At 44.1% G+C, this 16,437-nt stretch overlaps 1 protein-coding gene across 2 annotated transcripts in view; it reads left to right on the top strand.

Moving 5' to 3' along the window:
* ACE2 (angiotensin converting enzyme 2) overlaps positions 1-16,437 on the top strand; it is a 100,324-nt gene that overhangs the window by 14,429 nt on the left and 69,458 nt on the right. For both annotated transcript variants that reach the window (XR_011319770.1, XM_069761053.1), the window contains exons 2-4: positions 12,760-12,918; positions 15,419-15,509; positions 16,230-16,373. Coding sequence is in view for 1 of the 2 variants with exons in the window: in XM_069761053.1 (XP_069617154.1) it covers positions 12,760-12,918; positions 15,419-15,509; positions 16,230-16,373 (394 nt within the window). In the remaining variant the exon portion in view is untranslated. The remainder of the gene's footprint in view (positions 1-12,759; positions 12,919-15,418; positions 15,510-16,229; positions 16,374-16,437) is intronic.

Raw genomic sequence — 16,437 nt, 5'->3', positions numbered from 1 at the left:
GTCTTGCTTTGCTCTGCTCTTGGCTCTGCACTCTGTGTCTTGCTTTGCTCCGCTCTCGGCTCTGCACTCTATGTCTTGCTTTGCTCTACTCTCGGCTCTGCACTCTGTGTCTTTCTTTGCTCTGCTCTCGGCTCTGCACTCTGTGTCTTGCTTTGTTCTGCTCTCGGCTCTGCACTCTGTGTCTTGCTTTGCTCTGCTCTTGGCTCTGCACTCTGTGTCTTGCTTTGTTCCGCACTCGGCTCTGCACTCTGTTGCTTCGCTCTGTGGCTCCGCTCCTTGCGGTTCTACCTTGCTCCGTTTCTACGTCTCCTGCTCTTGGCTCCGCCTCCTGCGTTTCCACACTTGGCTCCGCCTCCTGCTCTTGGCTCCACCTCCAGCGTTTCTGTACTTGGCTCTTTGCTCTGCCTCCTGCGTTTCTGTGCTTGGCTCCGCCTCCTGCTCTTGGCTCTGCCTCCATCGTTTTTGTACTTTGCTCTTTGCTCTGTCTCCTGCGTTTCTGTGCTTGGCTCCGCCTCCTGCTCTTGGCTCCGCCTCCATCATTTTTGTACTTTGCTCTTTGCTCTGTCTCCTGCGTTTCTGTGCTTGGCTCCGCCTCCTGCTCTTGGCTCCTCTTCCTGTGCTTCTGCTTTGCTCCTCTCCTTGCGGTCTTTCTCTACTTGTTCTCATATACCCTCCTCTCTGAACAGGTTCTTACCTGTGCTCACATATCTGCCTGTATACCGGTCCTGCCAGTGTTCCAGTTCAGTCCTCCTGTCCTGCCTGAATGCCAGTCGTGCCCGCCTGCCTGTGTCTCTGTCAAGCCAGTCCCTGGTGGGATCAGCATCCACAGCCAGACACCACCCTGGAGTGGTACCTGGAAGCTGCCTGCCGCACAAGTCTATCCTCACCATCAAAGGTTCCAGAGAACACCTAGGAAGCTACTTAGTTAAACCCCTTCCAGGGAAGTCTGGTCTGTGGTCCAGTGGGTCCACACCCCCGCACGCCCGCACCAACTAGTCTGGGCACAAGCGTTACAAATAACTTGACAGTAAGTGTGTATTTTTTATGCAATACATTCTTTGAAAGTTACCTAAGACCAGACATGGGCAAAGTGCGGCCCGAGGACCACATCTTGGCGTCTAGCTGTTCCAGTTATAGCCATGGATGCAGATAATGGTAAAGATAATGGTGGAGGAGGGAGATGCCGGCTCCTTCTTCCACCAATCACCATATGCGACGCAGACAGCAGAGGCGATGTCATTATATCATATCTGCAGTGCGGAGTGTCAGTGCGCACATCATAGACCGTAGCAGACCATCGGGGAAAGAGGAGCGAGTTGAGTATGTGTTTCTTTTTATTTATATGTGTGGGAAGGGTGCCTTTATATAAGGGGCTATGTGGGGGATCATACTTTATATTGGGAGGCTATGTGAGGGTTCATACTATGTATGGGGAGGCTGTGTGGGGGTTCATATTTTATATAGGGAGGCTATATGAGTTCTCATGCTGAATACTGAATAAAGGGAGGCTATGTAAAGGCTCATACTGTATATAGGGGATGTATGAGGGCTCAAAATATATATAGGAGGCTATGTGAGGGCTCATACTGTATATAGGGGCTATGTGAGGGCTCATACTGCTTATAGGGGCTATGTGGGTGCTCCTACTGAATATAAGAAAGCTATGCAAAGGCTCATACTGTATATAGGGGATGTATGAGGGCTCAAAATATATATAGGAGGCTATGTGGAGCTCATACTGTAGATGGGGGACTATGCGGGGGCTCATGCTGAGTATAAGGGACTGTGTGTGGGTTAATATGGTATATAGGAGGTGTCAGCATACGTAACTCTGCTCAATGATAAGTGATATTACTTTACATCATTATTAATTGTAATTAACGTGTTAAAATTAATATTGAGCTGAATTAATTTCAGCCTATTGGTTCAGCCTCCACAATGGTCACAGTCTCTCATGTAGCTCTTCGGGAAAATTAATTGCCCACCCCTGCTTAAGGCTGTGCATATATTTTTCTGTGTGTCCAATGACAACAACAGAGATTATGAAGCAATAAAAGTGGATTTGCACATATTCTGTATAGATGGAGGGTGGGTCATTAAAATAATTGATTCTGGTTTATAGTAGAATCCTCATGTGGTTCTCAACTGCTTAACTTAAAATTATTATGATAATCCAATCCATAAATGAAATCAGTGTGATCCAAATGCAATGACTTTGGTGAATATGTCAGAAACTTAAAGTGATACTTCTAAGTAGATAAACTTGTTTCTGTACGGCAACATAAGGATTGTCTGGACCAAAATGAGAAACCTGCAGTCACTCTAGGTGACTGTAGACTGCAGAATCGTGACAGTGTGCGAGGAGCATCAATCAAATGCCTATTAGGCTCAACTTACAAGTGTGTGTCAGTGTGGAACTGTCAGTTCAATGCACTGCAATACAGAAGTATTACTGTGAATTATACCAGCGATCAGACCAAAGTGTATTCAAATTATTTAGATTTACTGAACAAAAAAAAAGTTTTTATCAACTTAAAAAACAAATAAAAATGTCAAGTGAAATAAAAAATAAAGTTTCCCATTTCCTTACAATTTGATTTTGTGAAATTCCTAATAGGAATATACTCACCCTCGGACGCGCCCTGGTTCTAACCGGCAGCCTTCTTTCCTAAGAATGAGCGCGTGAAGGACCTTAGATGACGTCGGTCGCGGCTTGTGATTGGTCGCGTGACCGCCCATGTGACCGCTCACGCGACCAATAACAAGCCGCGACGTCATCGAAGGTCCTTCACTTGCTCATAGTACCAGGGCGCGTCCGAAAGTGAGTATATCAATATTTTTTATTTTTATTCTTTATTTTACACTTAAATATGGATTCCGATACCGATTCCCGATATCGCAAACATATCAGAACTCGGTATCGGAATTCCGATACCAGATCAGAAGATCACCGACCTCATGGTCGACCCCACACAGGGGTCGGGTTTCATGAAACCCGACTTTGCCAAAAGTCGGCGACTTCTGAAAATGGCCGACCCGTTTCGCTCAATCCTACTGAAGATGTTTGGTCTCATAGGGGTAATCTGAAGTTATCTCTTGAGCAACTCACAGTTCTGCAGTTTCCGGGAAGGCGGTTGCTCTTCATTGCATGACATAAGTTGTCAGAAGTAGAGCTGTAGCATAAGGCCGGGGTCACACTTAGGAGTGCAGTAAGAGAAACTCACACAAGTCTCTCGCATCAATACCCAGCACTGCCAGAGCAGAGCATTCAGCTGCATGTAAGTGTCGCATTCCTTGTGTCAAGTCACTCATGACCAATAGACAACACCAGAAGCGTCTTACCAGGGCCAAGGAGAGAAAGAACTGGACTGTTGCTCAGTGGTCCAAGGTGTTGTTTTCAGATGAAAGTAAATTTTACAATTCATTTGGAAATCAAGGTCCCAGAATCTGGAGGAAGAGTGGAGAAACAAACAATCCAAGCTGCTGGAGGTCTAGTGTGAAGTTTCCACAATCAGTGATGGTTTGGGGAGCCATGTCATCTGCTGGTGTGCGTTTTATCAAGACCAAAGTCAGCGCAGCCGTCTACCAGGAAATTTTAGAGCACTTCATGCTTCCCTCTGCCGACAAGCTTTTTGGAGATGAAAATTGCATTCTCCAGCAGGACTGGACACCTATCCACACGGCCAAAAGTACCAATACCTGGTTTACAAACAACAGCATCACTGTGCTTGATTGGCCAGCAAACTCACCTGACCTTAATCCCATAGACAATCTATGGAGTATTGTCAAGAGGAAGATGAGAGACACCAGACCAAACAATGCAGACGAGCTGAAGGCTGCTATCAAAGCAACCTCGGCTTCCATAACACCTCAGCAGCACCACAGGCTGATCGCCTCCATGCCACGCCGCATTGATGCAGTAATTGATGCAAAAGGACCCCTTCACCAAGTATTGAGTGCATTTACTGAACATACATTTCAGTAGGCCAACATTTCGCATTTTAAAATCTCTTTTCAAGCTGGTGTTATAAAGTATACTAATTTACTGAGATAATGACTTTTGGGTTTTCATTGGCTGTAAGCCATAATCATCAACATTAACAGAAATAAACACCTGAAATTTATCAATCTGTAACGACTCTATATAATATATGAGTTTCACTTTTTGTATTGAAGAACTGAAATAAATTAACTTTTTAATGATATTCTAATTTAGTGAGAAGCACCTGTATTGGGTGATTGCTGTGCTTAGGAGAAACCGGACTACACAGTTTATTGTGCATTTTCTCTTATTACGCTTGTAAAAATGTAAAATTTGAGGAAAAACAATATTTTATGCAAAATTAAATTTTCCATTTTTGCAGGCGATTGTTATAACATTTTGTGAAGCACCCAAAATGTTCTTTACACCCCTAGAGGAATTCCATACAGTTTCTAAAATAGCATTACTTTTTGGAGGTTTCTGCTGTTCTGTGCAAATGTGCATGGTGTTCACAAGCTATTGCATATAAATTTGTACTCCGAAGTGTCAACAAGTTCTCCTTCACTTCCCAGCCCTAAGGCCCCCTTCACATATCTGTGTTTACGGTACGTGTGCTGTAATTTTTCACACATACTGGAGACACTTACATACATACACCCATTATTATCTATGGGGCTGCACACATGTCCATGTGACTCACAAGTAGACAGGTCTGTTTTTTTCTAGCAGACGGAGGACAATGCATGCTGCACGTGTATGACGTAAAGTGTGACATCTGTGTGCTGTCCATGTGACACATACCAGAATAAAGTGCAAAATTTAAAATACAGATGTTTAGGTGTTAACCCCTTTCTGAGCTCGGATGGGATAGTACGTCCGAGGTCAGAAGCCCCTCTTTGATGCGGGCTCCGGCGGTGAGCCCGCATCAAAGCCGGGACATGTCAGCTGTTTTGAACAGCTGACATGTGCCCGTAATAGGCCTGGGCAGAATATTAACCTAATAAATAAATAAAAAGATTGATGTGGGTCCCCCCATTTTTGATAACCAGCAAAGGTAAAGCAGACAGCTGTGAGCTGATATTATCAGACTGGGAAGGTCCCTGGTTATTGGGCCCTTCCCAGCCTAAAAATACCAGCATGCAGCCACCCCAGAAGTGGTTAGAGGCTCCAATTCTGGCGCTTTGTCTTCGCTCTTCCCAATTGCCCTGGTGTGTTGAGAATCGGGATAATGTGGCTTGGGGTTGATGTCAGCTGTGATTTGTGAAATCACAGCTGGCATCAAAGCCTGGTGTTAGTAATGGAGAGATGTCTATCAGACAGCGCATTTGTAATCCAGTAATAAAAAAACACAAACAAAAAAAAACTTTATTTGAATAACCACTCCCCACTTCCCACCAACACTTTCCCTGGTTCACCAATTTATTTAAAAGCAAAAAAAAAAAAAAAAAAACAATCAAAATACTCTGGGGAGCAGCAGGAATAAAACATAAGCAAAATGTTCCCGCTGTAGACTTTGTGATAGGTCCTCTTTAATATGGATATCATGATTACTATGTTAATCACCTCTGTAGGGTCTTCAGGGACCCACTGTATTGAATGATGGCCAGGCCTGTATCTTCTATTAGTACCTTGTATATAGTATACAGTGCACACATAATTATACCATATAGTGCCTAATTATAGGATCTGTTCAGAACAGTACCCAAATTACAGCTTATACAAAAGATAGGGACTGAATGAGGATCCGAAGGAATTGAAACCATTCATAAAAGGCATCCTATGTAAAAAAAAAAAAAAAACTGCTATGAAATTAAAAGCATGGTAATTTGGGTTGTAAGTCACCCTATAACAGGGGTGGGAAACCTTTTTTCTGCCAAGGGCCATTTGTATATCACTAGGGGGCTGTAGAAAATTATTAACTTGAAAAATATCCTGTTATATTTAATCAAACGTTTAAATAACTCACCCCCCAATGTCATGACTGGAGATGCTTCTCTATGGTGAGACGTGTGATGTTAGGTGGAATGGATGATGTTGCTAATTTTCCGGGTTTGCATCGGTCTGGAGCGCAGGTGACTCTCTGCGATGATAAGTTTTGTAAAGAACAGCAGTAAGTCATACCGAATACAGAAGTATATTAGTATATTACACTGCAGGTCTTCTCACTGTGGGAAATCACTGCTCACGTTACATTTATAGAACTTAAAACGTGGGAGACACCAAGACTGCTGTACATTCATCACATAGGAGACTCTGAGACTGCTGTACATTCATCACATAGGAGCCACTGGGGTTAGAGTATATACATCACGCAGGATACACTAGGGCTGTAGTATAAGCATCACATAGGATACACCTGGGCTTCTTAATATACATCACTGGAGGAGATAGAGGGCTTCGGTATAGACATCACAGGAAGATACACTGGAGCTGGAGTATATACATCACATAGGATACACCAGGGCTGAAGTATAGACATCACAGGAGTAGACACTGGGTATGGAGCATATACAGGGTGGTCCAAAAGTAGGTGGACAGAAAATAATAACATTTATTTTGATTTATATATAAAATTATATTTACTAACACAAGCATAACATTGACAATTACATTTTATTCTGAACAATAATACAAAAGCCCTTACATTTTATCAACACAGGTGCTCAAACTGTTTTCCATCACAATTTGCACAGCTTTGAAGTCTGCCTCTTACACTTCAACAAACATTTTTGCACAAGTCTCTTTGGGTATTCATTTCTTGAAATGCATCTCTTATGTAATTTTTCAAATCACTGACACTTTTTGGTTTTCAACTATAAACTTTGTCCTTGAGTACTTCCCACAAGAAAAAATCCATTGGGGTCAAGTCTGGTGAACGTGCCGGCCAATCAAGTGGACCTCTTCTGCCAATCCATTTATTAGGAAATGTTTCATCAAGATACTCGCGGACTACTCTTGAATAATGTGAAGGGGCCCCATCTTGTTGGAAATAAAGGTAATTTGAATTAGGCTGTTGCTGTAACTGGGGAACAACTTGATTCATTAGAATTTTGAGATACTTATCTCCTGTGACTGTTCCATAAAAAAAAGGTCCAAAAACACCAAAACTTGAAATACCACCCCAAACATTGACACCAGGCTCATTTAGTTGTTGCTCTAATGTTAAGTGCATGTTTTCATTATACCAGTAAATACAATTATGTCTGATAATATGGCCAGATCATTACTCCACATAATGTTATCTAAAATTACTGGATTTTCTTCAATTTCGTTAAGCATAATCTCACTAAATTGCAGCCGCCTGTCTGGATCATCCTCCAATAAACCATGAATTAGACGTGGACGATAAGCTTTCCACCCAATACATTTCAGGATTCACATGATGGAAGCTCGTGAAATTCCCAATTCTAAAGAGACTCTTCTGTTGGACTTTTTTGGACTCTGAACAAATGTTTCAGCAACAAGTTGTTTATTATTTTCTGTACAGGCTGTTTTGGGTCGACCAGTTTTGGAGCATTAAGGATTGAGCCAGTGGCATCGAATTTGTTACGAATGCGGTAAATGGTTTGTCTCTTTGGGGCTTGAGTACCAAATGTTTCAACCCAATTTGCTGTAACTGTTTTAGCATTTTGAGATTTCCAATACTCTTTTAAAATTTAAATTATTTGCCATTTTGAGGGAGATTTATCTGTGAAAACTGGATCTGTGAAACTGACTCAGTTGCCCTTAGCAACCAATCAGATTCCACCTTCATTTTCCAAAGAGTCTGTGAAGAATGAAAAGTGGAATCTAATTGGTTGCTAAGGGCAACTGAGTCAGTTTCACTTTACACCATGTTTGATAAATCTCCCCCTTCATAACCCTATTACACATACTGTCCACCTACTTTTGGACCACCCTGTATATTATGTAGGATACATAGGATTGCATGCTAACTACGCCCACAAAGTACGTCCTGATGCTAGCACTGGCTGGACAAGGTCCTTCATTGCACGCAGTGTTCAGGAGTGAACACGTCAAAATGCAGCTGCCAGCCTGAGCACTGCGTTCCAAAAGAATCTGCAGAGGGGCTGGAGAATAGCTCCACAGGTCTTGAGTTCCCCACCTCTGTCCTATTACAAGAGTAAGAATAACTGTCTGATGATTGCAATAACCGTGTGTATATTTCTTGTATACCCTTGTTTTATGGTATTTCCCTTCACTTTTGGACAAGTTACCCTTCAGCCTATAATGTCTACTATTTGATAGTCACAAGCCATATAATACTGCAGTCCATTATCTACTATATAATTGTCTAAGGGTCACTTCTGTCTGTCCTACTGTCTGTCTGTCACGGATATTCATTGGTCGTGGCCTCTGTCTATCATGGAAATCCAAGTCGCTGATTGGTCACCTCAAAACAGCCACGACCAATCAGCGACGGGCACAGTCCAGAAGAAAATGGCCGCTCCTTACTCCCCACAGTCAGTGGCCGGCGCCCGCTCCATACTCCCCGCTCCCCGGCACCCGCTATATACTCCCCGCAGTGTCCCCGGCACCCGCTATATACTCCCCGCAGTGTCCCCTCCCCGGCGCTCCGCTTTATACTCCCCGCAGTGTCCCCGGTGCTTCGCTCCATACTCCCCGCTCCCCACAGTCAGTGTCCCCGGCACTCCGCTCCATGCTCCCCGCAGTCACTGTCCCCGGCGCCCGCTCCTTACTCCCCTCCGGTCACAGCTAACACAGGGTTAATGCCGGCAGTAACGGACCGCGTTATGCCACGGGTAACACACTCCGTTACCGCCGCTATTAACCCTGTGTGTCCCCAACCTTTTACTATTGATGCTGCCTACGCGGCATCAATAGTAAAAAAAATTAATGTTAAAAAAACAAAAAACCTGCTATACTCACGCTCCGTTGTCCGGTGAGCCGCTCGCACCTGCCACCATCTTCCTTTCCCAGCGATGCATTGCGAAATTACCCAGAAGACCTAGCGGTCTCGCGAGACCGCTAAGTCATCTGGGTAATTTCGCAATGCATACTGGGAACGCAAGATGGCGGCAGCCACGCGCCCATCGGCACAGCGCCGTTGGATCCCAGGAGGCGGAGAGACGGGACGCTGAGGAGCAGCGACCAGAATGGTGAGTATGTTAAACTACAAGGGGCCCTCGGATCGTTAGGTGATTATGTTTATTTTTTATTTTTTAACCTGTGACATACGTCACTGGCCAATATACTACGTCACTGGGCAATATACTACGTCACTGGGCAATATACTACGTGGCTCTGTGCTGTATACTACGTCACTGGGCAATATAATACGTGGCTCTGTGCTCAGGGCCGGTTTTAGACAAAGTGGAGCCAAAAATTTAAAGTGGGGGCCCAAAATGATAACATTGCATTGTGGCCCCCATATTTAGGGGCCTTATATCGGCCAATGCGTCTGCCACTATTAGCTGTATGCAGGGTCACTGCTGGCACTTTGAAAAGCAGCTTTTGGCCATGTTCATAGGCTGAATTTTTGCAGATTTTTCTTCTGCAAATAATAAGTTTACAGCAGTTTACAACACAAGCAAAAACTGAGATTTTCAGAAATCTCCTGCACACCCTTTTATTTTCCGTTGACTGAATTACACAACTGCTTCTTTCCAGAACTCAGCATGTCAATTTATCTTGCGCAGACGCGAGTCTCCGCAAGAGAAATCTCACTCCTGCAATGTATAGGACGCAGGGATTCCACACGGTTCAATGAACACACGCGGAATCACCTGTGTTCAAAAGATGGCAGCACTTTGGACGCAGCACATGTCCTCTGCATTTAAAGGGCTGCCATTTCCTAATCCTCTGCACATACCCTAAAAATGGGTGTTTTGAAAGCAGTTTTTTTACTGCCAAGAGAGCAGGCTTTGGCTGCAAAAAAAAAAAGCACCAAAAACGCTGATTCCTATGCACACCTGTACTATATGTGTATGGTTTACCCTTATTATTTCACGTGGGAATTCATTTATTTCTATATAATAAATGCCCTGATTCAGCAGACAATATTCCTGTCTCTCATCCAGACTGTAGTGACAGGACCAGGGCCGGCGTCAGCACCCGGCGCACCTGGGCAAATGCCGGGGCCCTGGGGAGAGAGGGGGGCCCATTCACTGTCATAGATACAGCTGGGAGAGCAGAGCAGGAGATAACATGCTCTCTCCGCCCACAAAGTCACTGCTGGATGCGTTCTCTTAACCCCTATGTGCCAGCTCTGACACAAGCATCTTCTCACTCAGTCAGTGCAACCAGGCAGGCACACATAGGGGTTAAGAGAAGGCAGCCAGTGTGACATTGTTTGTGGGCGGAGAGAGCACGTTCTCTGCTCTGATCTCCGCCCCTGGCTGGCTGCCATGCTGCTGAAGTTATGAGGCAGGTTCCAGAGGAGCTCCTAGTCCTACCAGTGCCTGAGTGAGTGGCGCTGCTATATACTACGTGGGCTGTGCTGCTATAAACTACGTGGGCTGCGCTGCTATATACTACGTAGGCTGCGCTGCTATATACTACGTGGGCTGCGCTGCTATATACTACATGGGCTGCGCTGCTATATACTATGTGGGCTGCGCTGCTATATACTACGTGGGCTGCGCTGCTATATACTACATGGGCAGTGTTATATACTACATGGCTGTGTTTATGTGCGATCATGAATCGGGGTATGTGTTAAAGGGGGGGCCCACTGAGACTCTTTCGCCCGGGGCCCTCAAAAACCTGGAGCCGGCCCTGGACAGGACATCGCCCTATCAGATGATTTAGTGACTGGTCAGAGCCCATGCTGATCTCTGCTGTATGTGATTGTGAAATCTGATCCTACAACAATCATCACAGAGCTCCCAAAGGAGTAAATCACAGCACTGAGGGGGGTGTCAAGGGGGGTTTGGGAGACACGTTATGGGACTGCTGCTTCACTGCTGTACACCCTCTGGGCACTTCATACAAGGGCTGCAGAGGCAGGGGGCCCCCTTTCTAGGTGGGGGCCCCAGGTGACTGCCTGGTCTGCCTGTGCCAAACGCCGACCCTGTCTGTGCTGTATACTACGTTACTGGGCAATATACTATGTGGCTCTGTGCTGTATACTACGTCACTGGGCAATATACTACGTAACTGGGCAATATACTACGTGGCTCTGTGCTGTATACTATGTTACTGGGCAATATACTACGTCACTGGGCAATATACTACGTGGCTGGGCAATATACTATGTGGCTCTGTGCTGTATACTACGTCACTGGGCAATATACTACGTCACTGGGCAATATACTACGTGACTGGGCAATATACTACGTCACTGGGCAATATACTATGTGGCTGGGCAATATACTACGTCACTGGGCAATATACTACGTAACTGGACAATATACTGCGTCACTGGGCAATATACTACGTGGCTCTGTGCTGTATACTACGTCACTGGGCAATATACTACGTCACTGGGCAATATACTATGTGGCTGGGCAATATACTACGTCGCTGTGCAATATACTACGTGGCTCTGTGCTGTATACTACGTCGCTGGGCAATATACTATGTGTCTGGGCAATATACTACGTGGCTGGGCAATATACTACGTGGCTCTGTGCTGTATACTACGTCACTGGGCAATATACTACGTCACTGGGCAATATACTACGTGGCTGGGCAATATACTATGTGGCTCTGTGCTGTATACTACGTCACTGGGCAATATACTACGTCACTGGGCAATATACTACGTGACTGGGCAATATACTACGTCACTGGGCAATATACTATGTGGCTGGGCAATATACTACGTCACTGGGCAATATACTATGTGGCTGGGCAATATACTACGTCACTGGGTAATATACTACGTAACTGGACAATATACTGCGTCACTGGGCAATATACTATGTGGCTGGGCAATATACTACGTGGCTGGGCAATATACTACGTGGCTCTGTGCTGTATACTACGTCGCTGGGCAATATACTATGTGTCTGGGCAATATACTACGTGGCTGGGCAATATACTACGTGGCTCTGTGCTGTATACTACGTCACTGGGCAATATACTACATCACTGGGCAATATACTACGTGGCTGGGCAATATGCTACGTCGCTGTGAAATATACTACGTGGCTCTGTGCTGTATACTCTGTCGCTGTGCAATATACTACATGGCTCTGTGCTGTATACTACGTAAATGGGCAATATACTACGTCACTGGGCAATATACTACGTGGCTGGACAATATACAAGGTCGCTGGGCAATATACTACATGGCTGGGCTATATACTACGTGGCTGGGCAATATACTACGTCGCTGGGTCAATATACTACGTGGCTCTGTGCTGTATACTACGTCAATGGACAATATACTACGTGGCTGGACAATATACTACGTGGCTGGGCAATATACTACATGGCTGGGCAATATACTACGTGGCTGGGCAATATACTACGTCGCTGGGCAATATACTACGTGGCTGGACAATATACTATGTGGCTGGGCAATATACTACGTGGCTGGGCAATATACTACGTCGCTGGACAATATACTATGTGGCTGTGCAATATACTACGTGGCTGGGCAATATACTATGTGGCTGGGCAATATACTACGTGGCTGGGCAATATACTACGTGGGCTGGGCAATATACTACGTGGACATGCATATACTAGAATACCCGATGCGTTAGAATCGGGCCACCATCTAGTATTGTATAATCATGTATTATGTTATGTGTTGACTTGCCTTACAGAATGCACAAAATAATGTAATAATACACTTAATTTTCCAGAATGCGGCTTCAGAAAAGTGGTCAAAATTTTACTCGAATGCCAGTGACTTCTCCACAAAATATCCAGTAAATGAAGTGACGGACAATATGGTAAAATTACAGCTTATCCACCTGGGAAACAAAGGATCAGGAGTTCTACCAACTGACAAGTACACAAGAGTAAGTAGAGATCTGACCAGAAGTGCATAAATAATTGAAAATAAATATATGTTATTCCATATTTCTTTATAGAAATTGACATTAACAGGTTATAGGCAAAATATCAATTTATCCCTTATTCATAGGATAAAGGATAATTTACTGATTGCTGGGCTCCAACTGAAGAGACCTCGGTGATCCGGAAAACGAGTTAGGGAACCCAAGAATCAGACTGTGCATCTTCAAAGGAGCAAAAATGCACATGCTCAACCTCCACAACATTCATTGACTATGAGACTACTAGAAATAGACGATAGCTGTACTCTCCTTTCTCTCGCAGTCCCATGGACAATGAATAGGACCCAGAGCAATTAGTAATTTCTCTCTACCTAGGCGATAGCTTCATATTTTGGGAATAACCCTTTAATGGAACCTGTGATATTTTAGCAGATTTCATTCATAATTGTAATATACATGAAATTTGCTTTTCTTTCCTATTGTAAACTGTAAGCCTACAATGTTTTCTGACACCCCCCAATTAAGCACTGATATTGCGGTTATGACTCCTTTTCCATACATTATACAGAGAACTGCTTTGTCCAACATATATACTTGCAAACGTCATCAGCATATGACAAGTAGTTAATTCATAACTTCCACTATTTCTACACACATAAAAATGTGACACATTTAGTGAACCAATTGTGAGCAAAAAAGTGTGTAAGCTTTCCAAATGTGCCAAGGTGTACCTCATGGGAGGACCCTAATTTTAGTAGCTCACTTCTATATGTGCCTTCAGCTAGGCCACAGATAAACTTTGGAAGAGATAGGATCTGGCTTAGCTCTAATTAAAACCTTTCTGGGAAAGATGGTTGGACCAGGGTGCATGCTCGTATATTATGTTCGAGTCCCTGCAGCTGCATGATTTGTTGCTGTTAGACAGCCTGAAAGCATGTGGGGATTCCCTAACAAACAGGCAATCCCCGCATGTGTTGAGACTGTCTAACAGCCGCAAATCATGCAGCCGCAAGGACTCCAACATAATATACGAGCACTCCCAGATGCTAAGGGTTTGAAGTGTGAAGGTGATCCTGTGGAAGAGGGGACTAAAAGCGAGGGATAGCGTGATCTTAAGGAAAAGTGACAGAAAGAGACAGAGCTGCCTTCCGGAGACAGGTCCTAGGATAAGATGGCTAGCCACAAGACCTGGAGCTTATAACACAGAAAGTAACAGGCCTTACCGGGATTATTGAAGGGGCATCCATGGTGCCAGTAGTTTAAGAAATAGGATGCAGAACCGCTTAGCAAGTAAAGGAGACTTGTGAATCAGGACTGTAGCGTTAAAGCTCGGATGTGGCAAGGAAGGGAGGAACAGTGTGCCTAGAAGCTGTGGAGTAAACGACAGAGGAAGGACACTGTGGGGAAAAAATGCTGTGAAAGAAATGTCCATAAGACTTTTTACCTTTTATATAACCCTTACCAAGTTACTGTTCAGTAAAAAGTTTATTTTTGAATGGTGGTCTCCCTCATTGAACTGTAAAACATCTTGTGCTAGCAAGCCAACAAAACCTGCTATATGCGGCCTGGACGGGTGTAATGCAGTCACAGCACAAGACCACACATCCAGCCAGGATCCACACTTTCATGTAACTTGTCAGGGCGCAGAAGACGTGTGCCTCGCCTGCGGCTACCGCCCTGTGCTGTGTGCCACTTACACTGAGGGTTTTATCACCAGGACATTACCATTGCTGTGATTAGCTGGTGTGCGGGCTCTTGTTAGAAACTGCCCCCTCCTGTGATAAGCAGCTCATTGTCAATAGACAATGTAAATACAGAGCCTGTTGTGGGCGGGGTTAGCTGAGTGTGGGCGGGGTTAGCTTTCTCAGCTCTGCTGCATTGCTAAATCTAAAAACTCTGATTATGTCAGAACAACTGCTCCCTGTAAACTAAGTGATACATCATTGGAGTTCAGGTCACTTTCTCTACAACGTGCTGCTCTCAGATGAGGAAGCAAAAACCTGCTGACAGATTTGCTTTGAGAGCAAATGGAACTTATAATGTCTGACATGAAATGTAAGGAACTTTGGGAACTTGGCCTCCCATAACCCTGCTTCAGTTTTACTGGTTCTCCTTCCTTGGATGTCTTTTGTCAAGTTTTAACCACTGAAAGTTGAGAACACCTCACAAGACCTGACATTTTGGAGTTGACCTGACTAATTAATTATTACATTTTGGCCATTGTCATAGTCACTCAGATCTTTAAACATCAACTTCAAGATCTGACTGTTCACTTGTCACCCAATATGTCATATTCACTGAAGCAAGCTCTGTTTTTCTGATACTGAGCTACCCAGTATCCCATTATATATTCAGATTCATTAGATAATATACTGGTAACCTGCAGCCACCACTAGGGGGAGCTCACTGAATACAGCTATTGAGATCATGTATAACAGAACAGCACTGTGATGAGAATGATCTAAATTATATCTCAGATGTTTTTAAAATGATTTCTTTGCAGCTGAATGCAATTCTAAACGAGATGAGCACAATTTACAGTACACAAACTGTATGCAGTCCAGATGGATCAAGCTGCCTGCCCTTTGAACCAGGTATATCATTTTAGACACTTTTCCGCCTTTATGAAAGATTATTTGGGTATTAACCTAATAGCATCTGACAATATTAATAAAACATAAACGCAGAAACCCACCCTAATATCTTCATACATATGCATAAAAAGTCTGAGAATCTAAGGTAATATACTGCTTTATTCATCATGTATTGTTCCTGCCATATAGTCCGAAGCTGCATGCGTAGTCCTACTAGAATCAGCCAGTACGCCCAGTGGCCCACCGCCAAGGGTGGAAGACCATGCAGCTGTTGTTGGGTCTGTGAGTTGATGGGGAACCTATACTGAACTGCCTTGCCTGGAGTTTGCCCACTACTCTCAACATCCGCCATATACGTACAGCAGAAGTCGGGAAAAGTTGCACGGAGCTGGTTAAAGCGGGTCTGCATAGCCGCCTCTGAATGGAGCAGTGGCTTGGCATGTAGACCACCACTTTTCATATCTGGCAATTGCCCTGTTCATACTGAATACTTCCCATTCTGTAGATGAGCGAGTTGTTACCTTTCAAGATCTACATCAATGAATATAATCTTTGATGGGCATTGGAACATTTACCATTACCATCCTTGTTGAAGGGGCCGTTTTTTTTTGACTGGTGATGGCCTGGGGCAATTAAAGTGGTTAATCAACATAATACAAAAGCAGAGCAGGCAGCTCAGTAAAACCTGTTATAATGTGTTCTCTACAATCACAAACTTAGGTTTGGATCGTATCATGCTAGAGAGCCAAAACTATCATGAGAGGCTTTGGGTCTGGGAAGGGTGGAGAGCAGAAGCTGGAAAACGAATGAGAAAACTTTATGAAGAATATGTTGACTTGGAGAATGAAGCTGCTAGACTGAACGGTGAGATTGATATCTATACTTCTATTTCTAAAATGTAATGTATGCCTAATAAATCTTAACTATT

This window comes from Ranitomeya imitator, chromosome 3, assembly GCF_032444005.1.
Source record: "Ranitomeya imitator isolate aRanImi1 chromosome 3, aRanImi1.pri, whole genome shotgun sequence".
Lineage (NCBI taxonomy): Eukaryota > Metazoa > Chordata > Amphibia > Anura > Dendrobatidae > Ranitomeya > Ranitomeya imitator.
Note: the sequence above shows the minus strand (reverse complement) of the source record. Positions and strands in the feature narration are given on the sequence as shown.